General features: G+C 35.4%; 1 protein-coding gene across 1 annotated transcript in view; it reads left to right on the top strand.

The window, feature by feature from the left end:
- Positions 1–27,716, top strand: part of TM9SF3 (transmembrane 9 superfamily protein member 3) — a 280,184-nt gene that overhangs the window by 139,752 nt on the left and 112,716 nt on the right. Inside the window, exon 5 of the mRNA XM_090397004.1 lies at positions 17,299–17,430. Within this exon, the coding sequence (XP_090253130.1) occupies positions 17,299–17,430 (132 nt within the window). The remainder of the gene's footprint in view (positions 1–17,298; positions 17,431–27,716) is intronic.

Below are 27,716 nucleotides of genomic sequence, written 5' to 3'. Positions count from 1 at the left end.
CCAATCATCTGGAATTCAACCCTCTGACCAGGCCTTCTGAATTATGCAATGTCGCCATTGTAAAACTTATATGCATCCATATTTGAGCATTTCTGATCAAATTTCACCAATTCCAGCTTTTCACTTATTTTTTTCCCACATTTCTGGTTTTTGGTAACTTTTTCTACTTCAAGTAATGAATATATATTCCTGTTGGGTGTTTTCTACTACTGTGCTGACACTGCTTGCTTCATTTAGCATTCTTTCAAAGTAATTACTCCAAACTTCTAGAATATCTCTAGCTTCAGTTTTCATGTCACCTTTATCATCTCTGATTCAGTTTACAATACTTTTCTCTGCATTTCTAAGCTTTTTCAGTAGCTTTCAGAATATTTTGCCACCTTCCTGATATTTCTTTTCTATATTCCTACCATGACTTGTTTAGGTAGTTTTGCGCAATGCTTCGCTTTCTTACATTTTTCTTTCTATTCTCTAAGAGCACAAGCTGACTTACTTGCCAGCAACTTTCAATATACCTTCTTTTTTCTTAATTGCCTCTTTAATTTCCTGAGTTCACGATGGAGTTAAGGTTTTTCTGGTCCTACAGGCAATCTCACCATGTGCCTTTCTGGCTGAATCAATTTTCATCAGGGTTTGCCACTGAATCTCCAAGATTTGGTTCTTGTTTTCAAACTATTTTATTTGTTCTTCAATGATGTTTGTGTATTTGAGTGAACAGTTCACTTCTGAAAATTTCTCAACCTTTATGTCTCAGCTGGCCTGGTTGGCCGAGTGGATAGCGTATCTGCTCTCCAGCCAGAAGGCTGCGGGTTCGAATCCCGCTGTGGACATGGATGTTTGTGATTGTCTGTGGAAATACGAGTGGTGGTCGGTCGTAGATGGCATTAGTGTATTTGTAGCCAGTTTGTGATTGAAGGGAGAATACAGAGTTGTAGAGCAGGTGCCCTCCCTTGATGAGTACGTTTGACTCCCTGGAGGTGTCAAATAATAATAATTTATTCGTTTTAAAACTTTCTTACACACTCTTTTTCTCAATATGAAATTCAATTTTATGCTGCTCCAAACTAAATAGTGATCCTCTATACTTTTGTGTCTGAATCAGTGGGCAAACATTGTTATCAACTATAACATAGTCAATGAGACTTTTCTTATTACTTGCATCTTCTCTCCATGTGAATTTGTGCATATTTTTATGTTTGAACATGGTGTTAGTAATAACTAATCCATGTACTGAACAGAAATCCATTAGGCATTTACCTTTTTTATTAGCTTTGAGCTTTTCTCCACATTTTCCCAAAACATTTCTATACGTCTGGTATTCATTTTCTGCTTTGCTATTTAGATTTCCAACAAGGACCAACTTTTCCTTTTTGATTGTGCCAGCTATCTTCTCTTGTGTTTCAAAAAATTCCTCTATTTCTTTCTTGGTAAAACCTTCTTTAGGACCATAAGCACAAATAAGTCTCATTGTCCAGTTCCCTATTCTGATGTTTGCCCACAGCACTGCTTGATATCATCTTCCATTAAAGAAAATTATCCTCATATTTAGTATTGAATACTGTAGCTACTCTCTCTTTTTCCTGATTGTTATTGCTTGAATATAACATTTTGTGTTTGTTGCTTAGATTGATCTCACTTGATTTTGTCTTCTTTGTTTCAGTCATCCTAATTATGTTGATCTGGTACTTATCGAATTCTTCTGCTAGTTCCATTTGTTTTCCTTGATACTTCTCATATTGATGGTACCAATATTAAGCTCTGCTGATGTTGAGTTGGAATGTTTTCTGGGATTTGTTCCAGTAGCTGACTTTGTACTGTTTGCCCTGGTTCCTGATGAAAACAACAGGGGCCCTTGTTTAACTGGGCAGTGCCACAGCTGGCATCAAATTCTATCATGCTTTACCATTATTTTACATTGTAGTTTAAGCCAATAAGAATACAATTTTGTTGGCTAAATCACAAAGTGCTAGCCCATCCTCATTCATTCAGTATCCAGGTAGATATCTAACAGGGTGCACCATGAGAAGGCGAGGATTGGATATTAGTTCAGAAGCCCTAGTTGGTTCTCTGCATTCCTTAAAAGGCTACGTGGGAGGTCTCCTTCCAGTTATACAGCTTTGACCTTTAAGGTTGAAATGTGTTTGAGATTTTTGGTATCATTAAAGCAGTTCACAAATAATTTTACAAATAAAATTTTACTGAAAAAGCTTCAACTAATATGTCATATAAACAGTGCGAAGATGTGTCTTCCCGAGATGGAAGCAACACTCACTGAAGTGAGTTCCAGCAAGCAGTGTTGGCACGTGTCAACTCAGGATTGCCTGGTGTCAACGTGTTAACTACTATTCCTGAGAAATTAATTCATCTGTAATTTGAAACCTCAATCATTGGGCCTCCTTTAAGTAATGGAACTGTTGCTTCTTTCTACTTCCATAGCATTCTACCAGTGCTGAGGCATAAACAGCCTGGTTAATGGCACTACCATTTCTCTTGCAGTTTCCAATAACACACGAGCTGATATCACATTCATTTCCATTATTGAGACTGGATCATATATCAGCCTGTGTGTATTCACATTGAGATTTCTTAATATCCTAAATACCTCAATTTCATGTATAGCTTTTTCTTGTGTTGTTACTTGTCACTTCTTTTACTGCATTATTTCTGCTCCTTCTGTTTTTCTTTCCATCACCTCCTTCCTAGTATTCATTACAGTTATCCTTCCTTAGTCATTTTTTGATTTGTTTGCTATATAGGGAAAGAACTCCTTGTAATTTCTTTTGGCATACTTGACTAATTTTCTCACAATCTAATTTTCTTTCCTCACTCACTCTTCTTAACTCTATACTTTGTATTGTATTGCTCATGAATTTGCTGATCATCTTTTTGTTGATATACTCTCCACAGCATCATTAATGGTGCTACTCATCCATATAATTCCTGCCTGATTTAACTCCAGGAATGCAATCTAACACTGCTCCCTTGACCATTGCTAACATCCTTCTCTTGCAGTATCTTAAGCTATTGTACTGCTCTAAGCTGCCTTCTGATTTAGTTTCTCATGATTATCATTTTTGTATTTATGAGACCCATCCCCAATTGGAAATATTGGCCACATTCGACTATTTAGGCTTACATGCTGATTCAACTTATTAGGTTTCATGGAATGAATACAGTGCATATAAATAAACAGAAGTTTAATTGCTCCTATATTTCATCGGTCACTGAAACATCATCTGGGAAATGATGTGAAAACAGTAAGTGTGAAAAAAAAAAAAAAAAAAAAGACCGGAAGCCTAAAGTCTGATGAGGAATGCTCACCATAGATGCTGTTGGGCAGAAACTTTCCATGTTTTCCAAAACTTGGAAAGTTTAACACAACCTTATTTATTGAGATTCTGTTGCTAATTTTAAATCTGCTGCTGATTCTAAAAAAAAAAAAAAAATAACAAATACAAACTTGAAAGACTTTTTTTATTATTTTGTGTTGAAGCATGTTTTTTTGTATTTTTTTTTTTTTCTCATTTAATTCTATGCATTTCCAAGGCATGGTCACCTAGATCTGATTGAACAAGGAGCAAGGAACTTTGTTAAGACCTGGAACAGAAAGAAGAAAGGGAGATGATCCTTTGGCCAGTGGATAAGGACAACCAACTTCAGATTAGGTGTGAATGCAGTGTAGAGATCATACTTTTTTAGAGTTCTGGCTATTTTTTCTGAGGTGCCCTGGATAGTATCTAGAAAAGGGAGGCTATCATTATTTTCTTTTTCTATAGTGAACTGGATTTCTTAGAGTGGTGGCTGTTGATTATCTAGAAAAATTTGTTTCCTTTTCTAGATACTCTAAATCATTCATTTTTGCAATTGTCCCTTTATTTCTTAGTTTATAGAAACCTCACCTACACAGGTAGATGTATACATAAACTTTCCCATCATCCCCCAACCAAGCTCTCAGCAATATGAGTGTTAATAAAACCCTTGTCAACAGTCTCCAATCTCTGTTCTATCTAGACTTCCCTTATAGCTGAATTCTTGTTTATTCAACATTCCTTCTTATCCAATGCTTATAAGACCAACAAATAAATTGTTCTTCACATTCCTCTCAATATGCACACAATGGTAATGCCATCATTGTTCCTTATATCTGGGGCACTTCAGAAAAAAAAATATAGAACCTACAAACAAAAAAAAAAAAATCTTTACACTGCAGTCAGACCTCATCTGAAGTTGGCTACCCTCATCTGCTCTTCTAAGGATCTTCTGTCTCCCCTCTCTATTCTAGGTGTTTAAGAAGTTTTGTTTTTGAAGCTTATCATATTATGGTCAAAAGCGAGAGATCTGCTACATAAGTAATACCAGGGAGAAAACATCACTATCAACAATAACATAGTCAATGAGACTTTTCTTATTCCTAGCCTCTTCTCTCCATGTGAATTTGTGCACATTTTTATGTTGGAACATGGTGTTAGTAATAACCAGTCCATGTCCTGAGCAGAAATCCAACAGATATTTGCCATTATTATTAGCTTTGCTCTTTTCTCCAAATTTTCCCAAAATATTTTTGTATGTCTCACAATCATTTCCTACTCTACTATTTAGATCCCCAACAAGGACCAACTTTTCCTTTTTCATTGTGTCAGTTGCTTTTTCTAAAGCCTCAAAAAATTCCTCCACTTCTACCTTAGTAGAACCTTCTGTGGGACCATAGGCACAAATAAGTCTCATTGTCCAGTTCCCCATTCTCATATTTGCCCACATTACTCTACTTGAGACTGACTGCCATTTAAGAAGATTAGCCTCATATTTTGTGTTGAATACTATGGCTACTCCTTCTTTTCCTTGATTGTCATTGCCTGCTCTTGCACAATCAACTGCTCTTTCTGTGCAGGATATAAGGTCCTCTTTTGTGCAAAGTGATGGAAGAAGGGGACAAGAAAGAAGGTTTTCTATGGACTGGGTTGTCTCACACACTCACAATTGTCTGGGCCAGTGAGCTAGCCCCATTTGATGAGGTTTTGTTTGCAGCCTCCTGTCGTTCGAAGTCTGTTGAGGCTTTTCCAAGTATTCCAGCCCAAGTGGGCGCCATGTGGAAGATGTTCAGCTGTTGGAATACCAGTATTATTTTTGGAATACCATTGTTGAAGTCTTGTCTCTGGGAGGTTTTTAGGTAGTTCAACAGTTTCCAGGAAGCTATGTCAGATCTTACTCTTTGGGGCACTGCGGTCTGGCTGAATAGTGGGTGGCATTCATCATTCATTTGTCTGCTTCTTTCATCAGCTGAGAATGCAGATCTTCGAATTGAAAGGGTGCAATACTAGCCAAAGGGTACAGGTCTTTTAGTGGTGTTGGTTTCAGGCATCCTGTAATTAAGTGGCAGCTTTCATTCAATGCTGGATCAAGTTTTTCAGCATGGCAGGATCTGGACCATACTGGGCAGGCATATTCAGCAGAAGAATAGCAAAGAGCCAAGGTAGAAGATCTCAGTGTGCTAGGGTCTGCATCCTATTTGAAGGAGGTAAGCTTCCTTAGTATGTTGTTTCTTGCATTCACTTTTGCCTTTGTTTTTTCTATGTGGGTTTTATATGAGAGGGTGCGATCGAGAGTCACTCTGAGTTAGATTGGATTCCAGGAATGTTCTATATTAGAGCCTTCCCAAGAAATCTGTAGCTTCCTGTTGGCTTCCTTATTGTTAAGGTGGAAAAGGCCAGTCTGGGTTTTCAAGGGGTTTGGTTTTAGGTGATTGCTGGTATAGTATGTGGTTAGACTATACCACATACATATATGTATTAAACCTATACAACACTTGCCTCAGAACCCTAAGGATACCAACTATCTGGAGGCATACCAAAGTGGTGGCCTTTCTGAAACCAGGGAAAACTCCAACAGAAGCAAAAAATTACAGGCCTATATCACTACTCAGTAACCTCTTTAAACTCTATGAACGATTAATTTTGAATAGGCTAAACCCCCTAATCGAACCCCATCTTATTGCTGAGCAGGCTGGCTTTAGACCAGGCAAATCCTGCATATCACAAATTCTCAACCTCACTCAATATATAGAAAATGGTTATGAGTAAAAACTAGCCACAGGAGCAGTCTTTGTAGACTTATCTACAGCATATGATACCATAAACCATCTCACACTCAGAAATAAAATATACAGAATAACTAGAGACTATTGCCTTGTCCTCCTGATCCAATCAACCTTGGAAAACAGATGCTTTTACGTGGACCTGGGGGTAGAAAGAGCTTCTGGCACCTCCAAAAAAAATGGCCTCCTCAGGAAAGTGTGTTATCAACATTACTTTTCAACATCTATGTCGAACTCCCCCATCTTTCCAGGAACTAGAAATTTTATCTATGCTGATGACCTTGCCATAGCTACTCAAATGAAAAAATTTCAAGTATAATTACTCCAAAATGTCCTCTGGCATTGATATTATTGGTCTCCAAACACCGATAACCAGACCTCTTCACATTCCTTTCTGTGGAACTTGACTATCTGCTATCCAAATAGCAAGGGTCATCCTCCTAGGCAATATCATTGTCCACAATTAAAGCTAACTTTCCTTTTCCAACACCACCAACCAAGCTGGATGAGAAGCAAAAGTCTTTGCTAAAAATAATGATCTAATGCAAATTATACATCTACCTACTTGAATTCCTGATCATCCTCATTATCTCCAAATACTCTGAATCTCTTTTTGACGAGTTCTTCTTTCAGATAAACCGTACCCGTTACTTCTCCTCTTGGCAACTCGGACCACAATCTTGTACAAGTTTCCTCTCTCACAGAATGCCCTTCCTCCAACTACTCCTGACCTCACATCCTCTGGCACCAAAAAAGTGCTAACCAGGATGACTTCAGGAATTTACACTACTCCCTTCCTTGGTCTGATTATTCCTTCTACCCATCCTATCCTAACACCTACTCTGAACAGGTCACAGAAATTATCCTTGCTGGCATGAAGCCTTCATCCCCCATTCAACCAAAATTGTCATCAGCTTTCCAATCCCTGTATGAAAACAGTTGAAGATAAAAATTCGGCTTACTGTGAGTAGCTCACATTCATAATCCGCATCTACCAACGGATGCAATGTAGGCATCACAGTCATCAGCATATCCAAATTAGACTTTATAAAGGTCAGCAGTATAAAACTTGCCTCCTGTCCAAATGGAAGCCATGCCTTCTGGTCCCTTGCTTAAGGGATCAGAAGGATATAGCTTCTGCTCACCTGCACTTCTCTCTCTCTCATCCTGATGGCACACTGTTACTTGACCAAAGATTGAGCTGACCTCCTATCATTACTCTTTTCTTTGAAATCCTGCATTGATGACCAAGAGAAATCACCTGCTACCATACTGGAATCTGAACTCTGTATTCCTCGTGTAGTTTTTTTGACAGAAAAACATCAGAAAATTACTAATTAGGTTGGATTTAAACACGTCTGCTTGTCCTGATGACAGCTCTCCATTTGTTCTCCAGCATTGTTGCTCCAGAGCTAACATCTATCATCTCTACAGTCTGTTATACATAGCTGGTATTATATCAATGTGTGGAAGCAATCACATATCCAGCCTGTTTCATAAAAAGGAGCTAGAAGTCTACCATCAAATTACTGACAAATTTTCATCACCTCTGTCCTCTCCAGACTGATGGAGAAAGTCATTGATAGCAACCAATTAAGCAGCAACTACTAGTATGGATTCTGCCATTCAAGATCCACAGCTGATCCAGGATAGCCAGCTTACACCCTCACAACTGGACATGTGCCATGCAAAGGTTTGGCGAAACTTGTTTTGTTGCTCTTGACATTTCTGTTATCTTTCGATAATAGAAATGTCAACTTCAGTTTAATATAAACCAAAATAGTCACTCGATGTTTCGACCTTCACATCATCTGGAGTATACACATACTAGGGTGGTCTGAAAAGATCTCAGCCAAACAATGAAAAAACGAATTTATAATTTCAAAATTATTTTTATTTTTCTACATAACCTCCCTTAAGACTATTACATTTATTCTTTAGATAATCCAGTGCCATTATCCGTTCCTGTAGTGGTTCTCAGTAAGATCTGCAAAGTACCCCTCTACAGCTGCGATCACCTCTTGATTCAAAGAAAAACACTGACCAGCCAGGAAGAGTTTTAGTTTTGGGAAGAGATAGAAGTCAGAGGGAGCCAAATCTGGGAAATAGGGTGGATGTTCCAACAATTCATAGTGCAGATCGCTTAATTTTCCCATTGCCAAAACACATTTGGGGGGAGGGGCATTGTCCTGATGAAAGATGATTTTTTCTTCTTTTCTCATGAATTTTTTCATCTAGTCTGGTTAAAAGATGGGAATAATATTCCCCAGTTTTTGTTTTACCATATTCAAGATAATAAACAAAATGCCTTTAGCATCCCAAAACACTGATGCCATGACTTTTCCTGCTGATGGATCCGACTTTGTCTTCTTTGGCACTGAACAATCGGCTTCTGTCCACTGTTTTGACTGCTGTTTGGATTCTGGTGTGTAATGGTGAATCCAAGTCTCATCCATAGTAATAAATTGATACACAAAATCAGTTTTATTCTTGTTAAAACGCTCCAAGCACTTTTCAGAGATTTTCATGCGAGTAACTTTTGATCTGCTGTGAGCAGGCATGGCACCCATCTTGTGCAAAGCTTTTTCATTTTCAATTCTTCATGCAAATATATCCTACTCATTCTTTTGAAAGGCCTATATATCGTCTCAGCAATTTCTCGACTTTGACTCACCGGTCATCCAATACCATATCATGCACTTGATAAATGATTTCTGGCATTGTTACACTTTTTGGACATTCTTCACCTGGCCATGTTTAAACTCGGCAGCCCATTTCTTCTCCTTCATCGAAAATGAAGGAGAAGAGTTCTCATAAACTTTTATGAACTTCGAATGAATTTCTTTTGGTTTTATGAAATTATAAGATTTTATAACATCAACATCGTGCAGTTATAAAATTATTTTACAAAGAATTTTATAACTGCACGATACTTGTTTTATCCATTTGAAGGGATACAGAATACAAGAGATAACACTTTTGCTTTAGACAGCTGTATAAAACAAACTACTTGATAGAATGACTTGCAATTTCAGATCTACCAACTTAGGAAAAAAAAAAGTCTTGCCGATAGTGTTGCCATCTATGGTCGAGGCCAAGAACTTTTCAGACCACCCTTGTATATTCAAAGAAACAAGCTGCATTACAATCCACATGATATTCTAACAGAGTAATTTGGTCAATCATTAAAATCCTTACTACATCAAAGCTAGAATCCTGTTGTTGTTATGATCTATTTGATTACAAATCATTAAGAGATATTAAGCTAAGAGAACATGCTCTCACATAATTACTGTTTTGTTCTAATTTATGCCAATAATTACCATATTTTCTGGTGTATAAGACGCACCCAAGAAATTTAATACAATTTTCTGGAAAAAACCTAAAACCTAACAAAAATATCTCAACACGTCAACTCAATACTGATAAACATTGGTAACTGATTACTCAGATAAGATATTATGAAACTTGAATAGGGACTCCCCGTTCTTAGCCAATAACGTGCTAGACGTCACGTGAAGGTCAATCATCAATTTGATTGTACCATTAACTGCCTACAAAGATCTTGGAACATAAAAGGGAGTGCTTATGACTTTGAAAAGAGGAAACAATCTTTACCTTCATTATATAAGACTTACCCCACATTCTCCTGGGTCTATCTCTCCCTCTTTTTCCATCCAATTTCCCTTCTAATATTAATTTCTGAATGCCTTTTTTTCTAGTTAGATGTCCAAAATATTTAAGTTTTCACTCTTTAATTATTTTCATTAATGTTCTTTTCATTTTTGCTTTCTTTAAAACATCTTTGTTTTTCATTTTCTCTGTCCATGGTATTTTCAACATTCTTCTGATGGTCCACATTTTGAAAGCTTCTAATTTTTTCTTTGCTTCTTTATTTAAAGTCCAAGTTTCACTGTTGTAGAGAAGGCTTGACCAGATATAGCATTTTATTAATCTTTTTCTTGTATCTATATTAATGTCTCTGGATATTAGAACAGTTTTCATATCAGTAAAGGCTTTTCTTGCTATCTCTATTCTTCTTTTTATTTCTTTAAGGGAATTTCCTCTGTCTATAAACATTTGTCCCAAATATATAAAAGACTGAACCTGTTCAATTTTCTTTTTGTTAACAGTTATGTTCAGTTTCTTATTTATTGGTTCTTTTGATATAATCGTGCACTTTGTATTCTTTAGGTTAATAATTAGTCCCTGTCTAAGCTTCTGTTGTAAATTTCTGTGATTAAGTTTTGAAGATAATCTTCAGATTCAGCTATAAGAACTGTGTCATCTGTATACCTGAAGTTGTTGAAGTTCCTACCTCTGACTTTTACACCCTTCAGTTCTGAAATATTTTTAAAAACTTGCTCACTATATGTATTGTACAGTAAGAGTGATAAGACACATCCTTGCCTTACTCCTTTTTTGATTTCAAAGTTGCCAGAATATGTATTTTTATATCTTATTGGGGCCATTTGATTTCAGTATATATTTGTAATTATACATAGATCTTTTCCTTTTAACCCATTATTCAGTAGGTTATGTATTCATTTCTTGTGATCTATTGAATCAAATGCTTTCGTGTAATCAATAAAACAAAGATATATGCTTTTCTGGTTGTCAACTTCTTTCACATAATGTTTTCAAATTGAAGATTCCTTCTCTTGTACCTTTGTCTTTTTGAAAACCTGATTGAGTGTCTTCTATTTCTACTGACAAAGTGCCTTTTATTCTTTCTAGGATTATTCTCAATAGTAATTTTTTAACATGGCTTGTTAAACTTATTAGTCTATATTCTGTACATTCAAAAGTTCTTGGAATTTTGGGAATAGTGACAAAGATGGATTTCCTTAGATCATCAGGGATGTATCCTGAATCATAGATGTTATTAAAAATAACCTTTAGGTCATTAAGTGTGTTTTCATTTAATTTCTTTAACAATTCAATAGGCATCTGATCAGGGCCTGGTGTTCTACCTGTTTTCATTTGACTTAGAGTGTATTCTATTTCTTCATATGTAATTGGTTCACCATCCATAATTTGTATATTTGGTGCGTCTGTGCGATCAGAGTCAAACAGTTCTTTTCCATATTCTTTCCATCTTTTAATGATATCTTGTGTCTCTAGTAGCATTTTTCCATTTTGATCTTTTATACAAGGATTATGGTTGAAATTTTTCTTTTTATTTGTCAGGGCTTGGATTGATTTATGCATTTCTTTACTATTGTGTTTCTTGTCCAGTTCCTCTATTTCTTTACATTTTTCATTTAGCCACTTGTCTTTAGCCTTCCTGCATTCATTTTTTATAATTTTACTGAGTATTCTATACTGTTGTGTACTTTTCTTTTTTTGTCTTTCATTCATAAGTTCTAGTATTGATTCAGTCATCCAGGGATTTTTCTTATTGTATTTAATTTTTGGGATAACCTCGTTAGTTGTCTTATATATTGCACTTCTAAAATTTGACCGCCTGTTTCAATTTCCTCTGTGTTGTTACAAAGTATAGTGTCTTCTGTTTTATATCCTACACAATCTAATTTCTTCCTAATTTCTGAGTTAAACACTATTATTTGTCTGGTATATTCAGAGCTGTGAAGTCAAGTCTTTCAGTATGATTGTTTTTAGAAATGTTTTTTAGTTTAATTTTTAAAGTAGACACAACAGGGTTATAGTCTGAACCTATATCAGCACCTGGGTATGTTTTTATGTTGGTTATATTATTTTTGTATCTATTATTTATCATTATGAAATCTATTTGGTTTCTTTTAGCATTATCTAGGTTTGTCCAAGTATATAGTCTGCACTTTGGATGTTGAAAGAAAGTATTCATTATGCGCAAGTTGTTTTGAATGCAGAATTGTATCAATCTCTCACCTCTTTCATTTCTGTCGCCTAGTCCAAAGTTTCCAACAACTGGATTTTCTTCCCCTTCTCCAACCTTTGCATTCAAGTCACCCATCACTATGAGTATATCATTTGATTTTACATATTCTATAGATTTTTGTAAGTTAATATAAAAATCTTCTATTTCTTCATCATTGTGAGTCATCGTAGGGGCATAAACCTGGATAATTATGATGCTAAAAGGCTTTGCGGCTAATTTAATAAGTATTATTCTTTCGTTTATGGGCCAGTCCCATTACACATTTAAAGATGTCTTTCTTAATCATGAAACCCACTCCATATTTATGCTTCTCTCCACCAGTTTACACAAATGTAAATCCCTCTTTCTCTAGTTTTCCCATGTTAGGCCATCTTGTTTCACTAATTCCCATCACATCAACTTTAAGTCTTTTATTTTCCTGTATAAGGTTGTCAAAATTCCCTAGTTTATATATTGTTCTCACGTTCCAAGTTCCAATTTTCAAGACGCTGTTTCTTGTTTTCAAACGAGAAATATCGGATGCCAACCTTCCCTTCGGATTTAAGTTGACATCATCATGGAGTGCACTTGCAGCACTCGTTTTAATCACAGTTTCAGTGTCTTCTTCCCTGTAACTATTTACAGCTTGGGATGTTGCAGAGGTTCCAACTTCCAAAGCATAGCTTGTAAAATATTTCTGTTTCTCCATGGTCAACTATAGGATAGAGGATAGTAACATGGACATAATATTTTATATTAATGGATAGTAATATTTTGAGCACTTTGATGAAAAAGCAATGAATTCCTTCCTATTTAAGCCAAGGTTATGGAAAAGATATATTGATAATGTTTTCTTAACTTGGAGCCATGGACCAGATTCTTTAAAGAACCTCCTGAACCATCTCAACAATCAACATTCAAGAACACAATAAATTACAGGTGCCAAGGAATTATATTCTTGGTTTAATCCTTCATCCAAGTGTATCCTGCTAAAGAAAACCAAGAATATAATTTCTTGGCATCTTTAATTTATGGTGTTACGAAGAAAAAAAAAAGTTAAACATCTATCTCTAATCCAGAGTATTTTAGTAATAAGGTGTGACACCTTTTGACTACTTGTATTGGGAAATATGACTTCTGCATTGCCTCGATAAAGGTTGAAACTGGTCTGAGTAGTTGGCCCTTCCCATAGGATTATATATGTTCATAAGGATATGTGCTTTGCACTATGGGATACAAAGGCAAGTAATGTGAAGTCATTTGCCTCTATATACAAGTGGTCCATTCGTGAAGTTACTTCACGTTCAAACTTAGTTTGCCTACACTTGGATAAAGGATTAAACCAAAAATATAATTTCTTGGCATTTTTCATTTATAGTATCTTAAGTATTCTGCAAATGAGCAGGTTCTTCTCATAGTAGCAAAAACTTTCCTTCCCCTCTCTTCTATTCTGAGCCTTCTCTTTCAAGGTTGTGTACCTGTCTCCATTCAGCATGTCATCTAGCATTGTTTTCCTTACTCTTCCTCTGGGTCTTTTTCTGTCTATTTTTTCCTTTGATGGCATCTCTGATGATTCCATTTCCTCTCAGAATATGTCCGATCCAATTTCTCTTTCTTCTTTTTATCTGCTTTAACAGACTTCTTTCTTCTTCTACTCTTTTTAAGACCTCTTCATTAGTTATTTTATCTGTCCATTTAATTTTTTCCATCCTTCTCCAAATTCACATCTCAAAGCTTTCCAAAATCTTAATTTCTTCTTTTTTCAGTGTCCAAGTTTCAGCTGCATAGAGGACAACACTCCACTCACAACATTTTATTCGTTTTTTCTTTAGGTTTCTGTCCATTTTACTTCTGAATAAATTCCATTTTCTATTAAAGGCATTTCTTCCCATCGTTATTCTTGCTTTTATGTGACTTTTACATCTTCCATCAGTTTCATTTCATCAAGTTTAGTTAAAATTCTCAAGAAATTTTAAATCCACACTTCTTAGTCCTCTATCCAAACTCTTTTCTTTACTTGGTATACCTAAATCGAAATGTGACAGCCTAAAGTATCCCGGAGTTTACCATCTTCAGTATAACTGCAGTGTGCTCTAATTTGGTCAGATGGAGAAATCCATTGAGTTGAATATAGAAGAAAATATGAGCGACATCATGTATAGCAGGACTAGAGTGAGCACACCATCTAATCAGGTTCTTACTTCTGCTCGACCTAATGATGAAGATTCTGTCAGTCATCAAGTGATCTGGAACAAATCAGAAAACATTTGCTGATGCTACGATGAGCTGGAAAGAAGAATTGTGGAATCAACAGAAATTGTCCTTGATCTGGTTCATCATCATCAAACTAATCTTAGCTATATGCAACCTATCTGATTATCACTCTTCAGCTATCCAGCTTTGGCATACACAAAATTTATGTCTGCATAAACTTGCATAACAATACCACGACATCCAGAGTGCCTTCAAATGTTAGTAATACATTTGCAAGTTAATCTATTTTTTTTTTTTTTATATTTCTCTTTTCATGTTATGCACCCAGTGAAGTCTTCTAAGAAGATGAAACTAGTTGTGCACTCAAATAATAAAGTATTTTTCTATTTTGGTATCTCTTGGTGTCTGGTCATTAAATTTTTTGAATTATATATGTAAATAAAAACTTAATTTCTTGCTAGTCAAGAAGTTTTCATCTTTATCTTTGACTACTATAGCTATTCCTTCATTTCTGTTTTCACCGTTACCTGAATATGGGATATTTATTATTTAGCAGAATTTCACCTGATTTAGGCTTTTTAGTCTTCCATTATACCATAAAATATAAGTAATAGAAATGTTGTTTGGACCAATGAAAGTAGGAGATTGAGATTTCATACTTGAATTAGCACCTTATCCAGAACAGTTAACTGCATTAATATTGATGCAAGTCAGGGGTGGGCAACCCCATGGATCCTGGCCACAGGTGACCAGTGGACAACACAGTTGTAGCCAATGGCATTTTTTTAAAAATTTTTTTAATTTTTATTTTTAAATGTTAAAATGAAATTGCTTATTGTATTATATTTGTATTATAAAATTATATTTTTTGTATATTTTCATTGGTAAAATCATATTTTCTGAATTTGTGAGTTTAGGAATCAACATAGCTTCCGAAATATATTTTTTATCGCAAATTTGGTAATATGCGGCAACTGCACTGCCTTGAGCAAATTGTTTTCATGTGTGACTCAGCACATTTTTAGCTACAGTCTAGATCAGTTGTTTTTCAGCAAGTGTAGGTAGGTAAGTAATTGTGTACTTTTTGCATACTGTTGCAAACATATTTGTCCTGTCCTTTCCTTAGTCATTTTACTTCATTTAAAAAAATCTGCATCATTTAAAAAAAATGACAAACATATTTGTATTGTGCAACTTTTAACTGCTATGAGCAATTTTTTTTTATACGTGACTCAGCACATTTTTTAGGAACAGTGTGGATTAGTTGTTTTTCAGCAAGTGTAGTTAGGTAATTAATTGTGTACCTTTTGCATATTCTTGCAAACAATATTTGTATTGTGCATCTTTAAGTGTTTAAATAAATTTTATTGTAAATCCATAATATGGATAAGTGGATAATTTGAAAATGAAAGAAATCAGAAGATAATGATGAAAACTCAAAAAGTAAAGACACATTAATTGATTCTGGCATTGCTGCCAAAAAGAGAATGGGTGCAACTGATGATGAGAAACAAAACATAAATGAGAAAAGAAAAATTTAAAGAGAGTTGGGAGTTGAAATTTGCAATGATGGAAGTAAATAAATTTGACTAGACATTTTACTTTAAGTCTCAGCTCTAGTAGAGTTCCATGGGAGTGGAAAGAGGGAAAAATAATTCCTTTCCATGAGGGAGGTTGTAAGACTGCAGTAGCAAATTATAGACCAATCAATATCTCAGGTGTGGTGGTAAAAGTACTAGAAAAATTGGTAAAAAAGAGAATTCAAGAATGGGTAGATAAAAATATACTGTATGAGGGTCAACATGGCTTTGTGAAGGGTCAGTCATGCATTAGTATTCACTAATTTTTTTTATAATAGAGTAACAGCTGAATTAGATAAAGGAAATGGCTACACAATGATTCTACTGAATTTTGCAAAGGTATTTGACAGAATATATCATGGACCTCTGTTATGTTAAGTGGATAAGAGGGTGGCTGCTGGAAGATATCAAAAAAAGTGGTACACGGAGGGGAGAATTGAGTCAAAAACAAGTGTTACTGAGGTTCAGTGTGGAAGCTCCTTGCAGAACAATTAAAAAAGAATGTTTTGACACATTTTGCAAAGCTAAATGGTTTTCTAGAAAATAAGTATGATTTCTCTGATGTTAAAGATAATCTCGTTTTCTCAAATTTGAAATTTTAAAAGTGATATTTGATTTTTCATAATCCATTTCAATTTGACTTAGCAAATTCCAGTAAGGAAATTATAAATATTTTTGTCCTTGGATAAGTGTGGATTTGAAGAGGGGATGCTTACCCTGCAAAGTGTAGAACACATAAAAAGTAAACAAAAATGTTCCATCAATGATATGGCTCAACTATTCTGATAAATGATTCTTCCAAATTTAACAATTTCAGTATTATTTTCCATGTTTTGATCTACATGGGTATGCCAGTCAACATTTTCTATGCCGGATTTCTTCAAGTCTGGATATGGATCTTGGCTTACTGGTATAAATTTAGAGGCAGAGCTAAGATACTCATTGAGCATAGATATTAAGCCAAATTTCATGAAACTTTTTGATGAAAAACTCCAATTTTCACATTAAAGGTAAGTTGAAATGCAATTATATTGATTAAACTAACATGTTTCAATTATTTATTTATTTTATTTTTATTTTTGCATAATGTGGCCAATGTTGCTTTCATTCAGCACAGTTGTTGCCACTATGAAAATAAGTTCCCCACCCCTGATGTGGGTGCATAAAAACTAAACATTTTTGCTAAAATTTCGAACAGGTTAACAATTGTTTTACATTCATATTATTTTGTGTTAAGACAGTATCGTCAGTAATGCATCTTCATGTGTTTTACATGAGTGCATGTTTTTGGAGAGTAGGGTTAATAAGTAGTATGTCTAGTATTGCATAGATTTTTTTAATGTGGTGATCTGAATGGCCATGGCATAGTGTACATATTCTGTTCATTGCATTTAAGAAATTTCCAAATTTAACAGTGAAGTGCAATTGTAATAAATGAACTAGTTGTATTACTTAACTTGAATAATAATGTTATATGAAATTAACATTTATTATTTAAATTAATTTATTTGAAGTAAGACTTTTGGCTATATGGAAAATATTTCTCTTTGTAGATCCATTGGTTTTCTATTTTTAATTCATTTATGATGGTCATATTTTTGGTTGGCCTTGTCAGCATGATCCTAATGAGAACATTAAGGAAAGATTATGCTCGATATAGCAAAGATGAAGAAATGGATGATATGGTAACCATTATAAAAGTTCTAAAAAGTGATTTTTAAATATCGATTTAAATAAAGCTGCTTGATCTGACATGAAAGTTATGGAGTCTGTGACAAATATTACTTAACAAGAAACTATTATCATTATTTTATCTTAAGCAAACATATTTATCAATAAAGTAATTGCTGTTACTTGTATTGTAATAGTTATTTATATGCTTTTTAGTTTAGTTAACCTCACTACAGCTACTTTCATATACAAAGTTCTGAAACAGAACTTGTCACAAGTTTTGTATTACTTGGAATACATATTCCTGGATTGCAGAATGTATATTGTTCTACATTACAGTAAGAATTGCTTCTTGAACATAGTTTAACCTAGAGATGTATATATTGAACAAGGTCTGAAATTGTCATTAAGTATATATACAAAGCCAAATGGTGTAGCATCATATATTTTTAGTACTCTGGATTAAACTACAGTTAATTGATATTGAGAGTGAAGTCTAATATTTCTGTGGTTTAGCAAATGTTCATCTAACTTCTGTTATGAGACTACATGTTTGTTACTGAGAATTAGATTTATTGAAGCAAACATTACACTTGACAAGTTTTAGTAAGTACATCAGGAGTACAAGACTTGTATATATAAAAAGGTCATAAGATTTTCACAAACTTCAATAGTCTACACATAAACAGAGATGACAAAAATTGTTTAATTTTAGTGACCATGTTTCTCATTAAGAAACAAGTATCTCCATACTGGAAATTAAATGATAGTGTAGCAACAGTATAATTACATTATAGCCACTGATGGGCAGGAGATGTACAATGTACACCTTTCTGTGGAGCCTGTTTCCACAAAAGGGAGGGGGGTCTCTGGCAAACTCAGCAAGTGTTTCTGCTGCAATATCTTTCTGGTAGGAGGAAATTCCAACTAGTTTCACTGTTTTGTAGATCTCCACCAGCATTATACTACCACCCATCTTATTGGAGGTCTCAAATGGCCATTGCCATGTTTCCTCTCTATAGGTAATTCTGGATTTAGTTTACCTCCCCTCCATCCACGTAGTATAAATGATATCTATCCACAGCAAGCCAGACATACTTAGACTCAAGCCAACTTTGTTTCATTGGTACATCAGATTGGCCTGGCATTTAGATGCCAGGTCTCTGGATGCTGGTTTCCTCAACAATACCTCATCTCCCTCTTCAGGTATGAACTGGAAGTGTGTGTTTGTGTGTGATAGAAGAATTACACAACAGCTGAACGGGTAGTTCATTCCCATTGATGAGTTCAGTACACAGGCCTGAACTTGTGAATGGGAATGAACTACCCATTCAGGTGTTGTGTAATTCTGCTACCACACAGGAGGTACTGCTGAGGAGACCAGTTCAACAGGATGTCTCTTCTCATTTCATGTCCCTGATCTATCCTTTCATCTCACTCTGAATCAAAAATTAAAAGTACAAATATTAACATTAATATAAAAATTAACAGTGACAGAGAATGACTGTCATTCTCTGTCAAAATTCTCATATACTCTCTAAATGTTGGTTCAACAGAACATGTATGTACCAAAGCATTTAAAAAACTCAACTTACTGCAAATCTCAAAACACACCCCAACTCAATATCAATACCAGAGTTAAAGATCGGTACTATCAACATAAGAAACCTGAATGGCAAAGAAATGGAGCTAGCTGAGGAATTAGATAAGTACCAGATCGACATAATAGGGGTGACTGAAACAAAAAAAGACAAAAACTGGTGAGATCTTCCGGAGCAATAAATACAAAATGTTACATTCAGGCAATGACAATCAAGGAAAAGGAGTAGCCATAGTATTCAACACAAAATACGAGGCTAATCTTCTTGAATAGCAGTCAGTCTCAAATAGAGTAATGTGGGCAAATATGAGAATGGGGAACTGGACAATGAGATTTATTTGTGCCTATGGTCCCACAGAAGGTTCTACTAAGGTAGAAGTGGAGGTATTTTTTGAGGCTCTAGAGAAAGCTACTGACACAATGAAAAAGGAAAAGTTGGTTCTTATTGGGGATCTAAATAGCAGAGTAGGAAGTGATTGTCAGACATACAAAAATGTTTTGGGAAAATTTGGAGAAAAGAGCAAAGCTAATAATAATGGCAAATACCTGTTAGATTTCTGCTCAGGACATGGACTGGTTATTCCTAACACCATGTTCCAACATAAAAATGTGCACAAATTCACATGGAGAGAAGAAGCAAGGAATAAGAAAAGTGTCATTGACAATGTTATTGTGTATAGTGATGTTTTCTCTCTGGTGCAGGACACCAGAGTGTACAGAGGATTTGAAAGTGGAAGTGATCACTATTTAGTCTTGAGCAGGATAAAATTGAATTTCATATTGAAAAGAAAAACATACAAGAAAGTTTTGAAGCAAATAAAAGTTGATCAGCTCTCAAATGTGAACTGTAGACTAAAATACACCAAGATTATTGAAGAAAAAATGAAAGAGTTTGAGAACAGGAATCAAACCTTGGAGATTCAGTGGCAAGCTTGAAGAAACCCTGATTGATTAGGACAGAGCGAGACATGTGGTGAGGTTGTCTGCAAGGATAGAAAAATCAGAACTCCATGGTGGCAGGAAGTTAAAGAATCAGTGAAGGAAAAGAAGAAAGCATATCAAAAGTTCCTGGCAAACAAAACAGCTTGTGCTCTTAGAGAATACAGAGACAAATGTAAGAAAGCTAGACACTGTGTACAACTAGCTAAACAAAAGTCATGGGAGGACTTTGGCAAGAACATACAAAAAAAAAAAAAAAAAAAAAGTGAATATCAAGAAGGTGGCAAAATATTGTGGAGGTTGTCGAAGAAGCTTAGAAATGGAGAAAAGAGTGCTGTAAAAGGAGTTAGAGATGATAAAGGTCACATGAAAACAAGAGAAAAAGATATCCTTGAAGTATAGAGTAATTACTTCAAAAAATTGCTAAATGAAACAAGTAGTGATAGAACAGTGGTAAAAAAAACACTCAACAGGCATACATGCATACATAGTCAGGAATACATATCCATGCTCGAAGTTGAAAAAGCCATCAAAGGCTTTAAATGTGGAAAGGAGCAGGAGTAGATGATATTCGACCTGAAATGCTGAAGTATGGTGGTATAAAAGTCTTACAGTGGCTGCACTGCATAGTTCAAATTGCCTGGACAGAGGGACGAATTCCAGATGATTGGAGTAGAGCTCTCATAGTACCCATATATAAAAAGGGAAATAAAACTGAATGTGAGAATTACAGAGGTATATCCCTACTGAGTGTTCCTGGTAAGATATATGCAAGTATACTTGAGAAACGGTTGAGAAGAATTGTGGAAGAAAAGCTGGGTGAAGAACAAGCTGGATTCAGGTCAAATAGAGGCTGTGAGGATCAGATCTTCACTTTATGGCAAATAGTAGAGAAATCATTGGAATATAACAAAGATCTGTATTTAAATTTTGTCGATTTGGAAAAGGCATATGAGAAGGTGCCAAGAGAGAAGCTATTCGAAACACTACAGTTATATGGTGTTAATGGGGCATTATATCAAACAATACTTAGTCTTTATTTGAGTTGTAAGTCAACAGTTAGAATTGAAGGAAGTACAGGAAGATGGTTGACTGATGAATCTGGTGTGAGACAAGGATGTACATTATTGTAGGTTGCAGAAACTAGTTAATAGGCGGAAAAGGGGAGATATGATTGAGACATTCAAATTGCTAAAGGGATTCTATAGGATTAATTCAGAGGATATTTTTGAGATCAGGACTGGTGGTGGGAGAACTAGGGGACACCTATGGAAGCTGGGCAAGGGTGTGGTAAGCAGGGGTGTTAGAGCTGGGTTCTTTACTTTTAGAGTGGTAAATGAGTGGAATAAGCTGCCAGAGTCTGTTGTAGGTGCTATGACAGTGAACGAGTTCAAGACAAGGTATGATAGATACTGTGAGAATGTAATCGCATAGTTGTGTGGACATGATGTTTAGGGTCTCCCTCGATGAGTCTAAGGACTCCTGGAGTTGCCCGAAATAATAATAATAATAATAAAATAATAATTATCCCCACTGTTATTCATTATCTGTATGGATCACATTATGAAGGAAAGTGGTATTAAACATGGTATCAGAATTGGAGATGTTAATGTCAGCTCTTTGCTTTATGCAGACGATGTTATACTTGTAAATAAATCCGCTACAATTCTGCAAGATTCCCTGACTAAATTAAATAACTGTTGTAATAGATATGGTATGAAGGTCAGCAATTAAAAGACAATGAAAATAGGTAGAATCATTGAAAATGTCAACTATGTTTTGAACGGAGAACCTGTGGAACAAGTAAAAATTTCAGCTACTTAGGCACAATTTTTAGTGAAGATGATAAATTAAATTAAATATGGAAATAGACAACAGAATCAACAAGGCTTGTATGGTAGGAAGTCAACTGAATAAATTCATATGAAATAACAGAGAAATTAGTGGGAACACTAAATTCGCTGTATACAAGACAGTGTTCAAACCAGTTTTAACTTATGGATCTGAGAGGTGGGCCAGAGGTAAAACACTTCACCAAAGACTAGTAACTGCAGATATGAGAGTCCTGAGAAAGATTAGAGACTTGAACAGATGGCATCAATGGCAATATCATATTAAAATAGGATATTAGGAAAAAACTTGACATTGTCAGCATCCAGGAATGTGTCAGCAGAGCCAATCTTAGGTGGTATGGTGACTTAAACAGAATTGGAGAGGAAAGATTTGCAAAACAATTGTTCTCTGCCAGATTGACAGGAAAACAACCCAGAGGAAGACCAAGATATAGGTGAATTGATATGGTACAAAGTGCGTTAGGTGATAGAAATATAAGATCTGATTATGTTGGAGTCTTGACAAGTAATAGACTGATTTTAAGAAAATTGTAGATAGGAAGTTAGTAATGATGTAAATTTTTCATGTAGTACTATCATATCCTGGATAGTACTACATCGCGGCACGAATTTGATGATGAACTTACTGCAAGTGGCTTTCAACAGGAACTGCAGCTCCTTACTGAACCGATACTTGAAACATGCAATGAATGCCAAAAAGTTATCAGAAAATCCAAATCTGACATCATAAAGGCCAAAAGCATAATACTTGCTTCCTGTCCAAATGGAAGCCATGCTTTCTGATGCCTTGCAAAGGCCATCAGATGCAATTTCTCACCTGCACTTCCACCTCTCTTTATCCAAATGGCATCACTGTTACAGAATCTAAGGAGAAACTGACCTCTTGGTATCACTCTTTTTCTCAAACTGCTTCATGAATATGGAAGTAAGCATATAGTAAGTCTATTTCAGGAAAAAAAAAAGGAGTAAAAGTCTACCATAAAACTACTAACGAATTGTCACCATCTCAATCCTCTCCACAATAGTGGAAAGGGTCATCAATGGTTAACTTGTCCACTAGCTAGAGTACTGCTAGTTAATTTTTTTATATAAATATAAATTTATTATAGTCTAACCAAGTGGAAAAAAACTTCCAGCATCTTTCTCTAAATCCAGAGTAATTTAATAAGGTGAGACACCTTTTGGGTAAAGTATAGGTAAAGATGACTTCTCCGTTGTTGCCACTTTCGTATCATCACCTCTGGGTCTGGCTCCCACTGACAAGACCTCAATAGAGGTCGAAATCGGTCTGGGTAGTGGCCCTTCCCTTAATGCATAGCATTATACATGTCTGCAAGGAGATGTGCTTTGTATTATGGGAGATACTAAGACAAGGAATGATGAGAGCTTGATCTACCTTTACCACAAGTTGTCTCAGTCCTGAAGATACTTCAGGTGTAAACTTTGTTTGCTTACACTTGGATAAAGGATTAAGCTGAATTTATTATAGTGCTAGTTAGTCAGCAGCCACTGGTATGGATTCTGTTGAGCATTATCAATGTATCTGACCCCTTAGCCTACATATATCATTTAAAGGTTTAGAGAAATGTGTTGTTGCTTTTGCTAAAACTAAAAAACCTGAGGTTCTAAGTTTGGCATTGAGGTCTGCTAAATAAATTACCATGCTTTGTTCTATTCTGCCTATCATTCTCTGTAACTGGATGGCTAGCTTTCTCTGTGGTTATTCACAGCATGCCATGATGGATGGCTCCCTCTCTTCAAGCTTCACCACCAATACAGAAGTACTTCAGTGTTCTTTTACCCATCCTCTTTCTCTTATATGTAAATAGCATAATCTCATTCACATCTACAGCTGACCTTGATGATAGAATGCTCCATTCATGCTGCTTATTCATCAGACCATGTAATGCTCAGTTTCTTCTCAAGTTTCAAGATCATCTCTAACCAATGCTTTAAACAATAATTGCTATATCATCCTTCATTGGAGATCAAGGACAGCCTAATCACCTTCAATGTCTACAAAACAGTCTTGCCTTTTCTCTTGCAGAAGAGATCTCAGCTCATCTATCCTTAAACTCAGTAATACACAGATCATCATACTTGATCAGATCTCTACTTCATTTGACATTGGCTTGGCTTCTTCATCCTCTAAAAATAGCATCTTGAGTTGAATGCTTAGTATTTTTAGAGGATGAAGAAGCATTGCAAATGACAAATCCACCTATCCTTAGAATACTGCTTATGTGTTTGTTATGGTGCACCTAAAACCTCCCTAAAAATTCTTTGTTGGCCATAGGAGAGCAGTTCACATCATAGATGATCAACTCACTTCAGTCTATTTCAATGATGCATTATTTTGGCTCTGTGGCTGTTCTGTGAGCATTCCCATGGTCATTGCTCCATTGAACTGCAATCATCATTATTTTATTTTCTGTTGGGTCTGTTAAAACAAGATCATCTGTCCAGCATTACTTTTTTCAATACAGCTGCAAACAAACCTGCTTCTCTTCTCCCTCTTTTATTCCATCTGGAAAGAAATGTCTGGAATTTTGTGTGATAGAAAGGTTCTAGTGAAATGAAAGGAAAAATATACAGAACGGTGGTGAGACCTACAATGTTATATGGATTGGAGACACTGCCTATGAAGAAGTCCATAAAAGCAAGATTAGTGTTACAGAAATGAGGATGCTTTGATGGTTGTGTGGAGTAACAAAGAAAGATCAGGTGAGCTATGAACACATCAGAGGCCCTCTAAAGGTAACTACAATTACAAACAAAATGCAAGAAGTACGATTAAGATGGTATGGACATGTAATGAGGCAAAATGAAAAATATGATGGATGAAGTATCGTGATGATGGAAATACAAGGAGGAAGAAGAGGAAGACCAAAGAAGAGTTGGGAAGATAATGCAGAAGAAGATCTGAAGGATAAAAATCTGGACAAAGATGCAATCTACAATAGAAACCAGCAGAGAAGACTCATCAGAAACAGTGTCCCTATCTCGGTGAGCCATTTGAAAGGAGCATATATAATAACATCTATAATAATTTCATTGGGTCATTTATGGTTCAAAGCTAGAAAATTGAGATGATACCTCCACATAGCCATTTAAGGAATTCAGAGAACCAATCGGGACTTTTAATGTTTGGTCCTCACCTTTAAATGGTGCAGACAATGTTGACATCAAATGAGATTTGGCTGACATCTTGGAGTTTCAATCAACCAAATTGTATTCCCTATTGACTTAAACCAAATGACAAATGTTGGTACAAGAAATACTCATATTGGCTGAGGCATGTCACCAGCCACTAATGAGAATGGATAGCAAAGGACGTCAACTATTGGAACCAGTTCAAACTTGATGCAAGCAGAATTCAAGATAGGCACTGTAAACTCAAGAATTATTATGAGATTCTTCTAAACAACTACATGAACTACACAATCAGTGATGATCACCGAAATAAGCTGTTTCCTTTAACAACAAACATAAAGACAATCTTCTTGAATGGTAGGCAATATCAAGTATCTATGTGGGTAGAGATCAAAATGCAAAATTGGACAATAAGACTTATTTGTGCCTGTAGTCCCACAGATTAAGGAAAAAGTGGAGGAATTTATTAGAGAAGTCATTAGAGAGGGCAGGTGACATAAAGAAAAGGGAAAAGTTGGTCATTGTTGGAAATATAAACAATAGAGTAGGAAATGAATATCATACTTAAAAAAATTTGGAGAAAAGGAATATCTTATAATAATAGTAAGTACCTGCTCAATTTCTATTCAGGACAAGGAGTGGTCATCATTAACATGTTCCAACACAAAGGTCACAAATATAAATGGCAAGAGGAAGAGTCTCATTTACTATATTATTGCGAATAGCAATATCTTCATGCTGGTTCAGGACACAAGTATAAAAGGGATTTGAAATAGAATAACCATTTAGTTTAGCATAATAAAATTGAGTATCATCATGAGAAGAAAATTAAAGTTTTGAAGAGAATTAAAGCTGTGTAGCTTTTACAGCTCAACTTGCAAACGCAGCTAAACATTTCTTCAAGAAAATGAATGAGTTTGAAAACAAGAACCAAACCATGCAATCTCGATGGTGTACTCTGAAGAAAGCATCCATTGATGCAATGTGTAAGGAAGTAAAGTTGTCTGCAGGAATAGTAAAATTAGAACTCCAAAGTTAAAAAAAGAGGCAGTCATGAAAATAAAGCATATTGAAGATGCCTAGCAATTAAGTCAGCATGCCTTTGGAGATGATGATATTCAGCCTATTTCATACTTATTGCTTGGTGGAGGCCTCTCCAATTGGGTCTACTTCTCCCCTGATGACCCACTCCATATTGAGAGTGTGTGTGTGTGTGTCAGTGGTGTCGCATGACCAATTAGGTTGGATGTGCTGTCATGTGGTTTATGCAACCTGCGCTACAAAATTCACATCAATTTGGTTGATTATATTTTATCGATGTATGAAAATTTTAGTGCACATAGTGCATTGGAGCTCATCTTAATTGCTCCAATCAATTAATTGTAGTAGGACAACTTTGAATACTTTAATTTGGAAGAGGAGGACGAGGCCCACCTCCTTCAACTACAATCATACAATCCACAAAAGCTCTGGCAGAAAATGGGACATTCAGTAGATCATCAACACTGTTTCCCATTGTAAATATGGGCAAAAAAGTTCTTAATTATTTATGGAAAATTATATATTAAAAGCTTGTTTCTATCAGTGTCCCAAACATGTCAATTCACACTTCACACATGGATGAAATTCAGGAAGCGTAAATAGCAACTCAAGACAAATGACAACATTCACTTGGATTGGTTGACACAATAACCAATTTCAGCCTCTGATTTCTGGATGCTGCCTTGCATTCTGGGTGGTTTTTAAAACCACTGGAAAGCTAAGAATTTGACCCACTGCACCATCTATACATCTGTTCAAAGAGCTCAAAGGTGTCTGTGTTTGTGACTGCACTCTTGAGCTATTAACACTGATGCAATGTTTACTCATTGAAAAGTGCCCTCTTCATGAAGCATTAGTATACTGTGTTTAATTTTAGGAATCATGTGAGACTAGGAAATAATTAGGGAAGTCTTTTACAGGAATAAATACAAAAATATAATATCGGTGATATTACCATTCTGTGGGTGTGCAGAATGTATGAAGGTGAAAGACAATCACAAACAACCATGCCCTAGGCAAGATTTGGCATATCCCCTTTCTGGCTCTATGGCTAGAGAAGGAATATGCTAATGACTCGCAAAACTATTCTTGCCTTTCTGAGATAATTCAAAGAAAAATGTAACAGAGCAGTGTGTAAAAGTACTAAACTAAAGTATTCTGAAGACTTAGGTAAGAATATAGAAGATAAATATCATGAAGGTGCCAAAATGTTGTGGAAGCAATATATTGAGAAACCTTAGATATCAATGAAAGGCCACTGTAAAATAATTAAAGATGAGTAATGTGACTTAAACTGAAGATATTCTAGATATTCTGAAGATGTGTTAAATGAAAGAAGTGATAGAACAATAGTAGAAAATATTCAAATAAATGTGGTTAGCAGTACAAGTCAATAACTTGATATCGAAAAAGCCATAAAGAAAATCTAAAATATGACAAGGCATCTGAAGTAGATGATGTTTTGCCTGAATACTCAGATTTGGAGGTATAAATGTTTCACTTTGGCTCCACTGCGTAATTCAGAAGGCATGTCAGAAGATTGAATTCTAGATGTTTGAAATAGAGCTCTCATAGTACCCATCTATTAAATGCAAAATAAAAGTGAATGAAAATTGCCAGTTCCTTACTAGGTGTTTCAGGTAAGATGGGGGTCTGAAGTGGGTATGGCACTACACCGAGACTTGGCAAAATTGTGCAGTGATAGAACAGTTGA

The sequence above is a fragment of the Typopeltis vanoorti genome, chromosome 8, assembly GCF_054136105.1.
Source record: "Typopeltis vanoorti isolate ZY-2024b chromosome 8, IOZ_Tvanoo_1.0, whole genome shotgun sequence".
In the NCBI taxonomy this organism is placed as follows: Eukaryota; Metazoa; Arthropoda; class Arachnida; order Uropygi; family Thelyphonidae; genus Typopeltis; species Typopeltis vanoorti.
The sequence above is the reverse complement of the archived record's forward strand: the minus strand, read 5'-3'. Positions and strand labels throughout refer to the sequence as shown.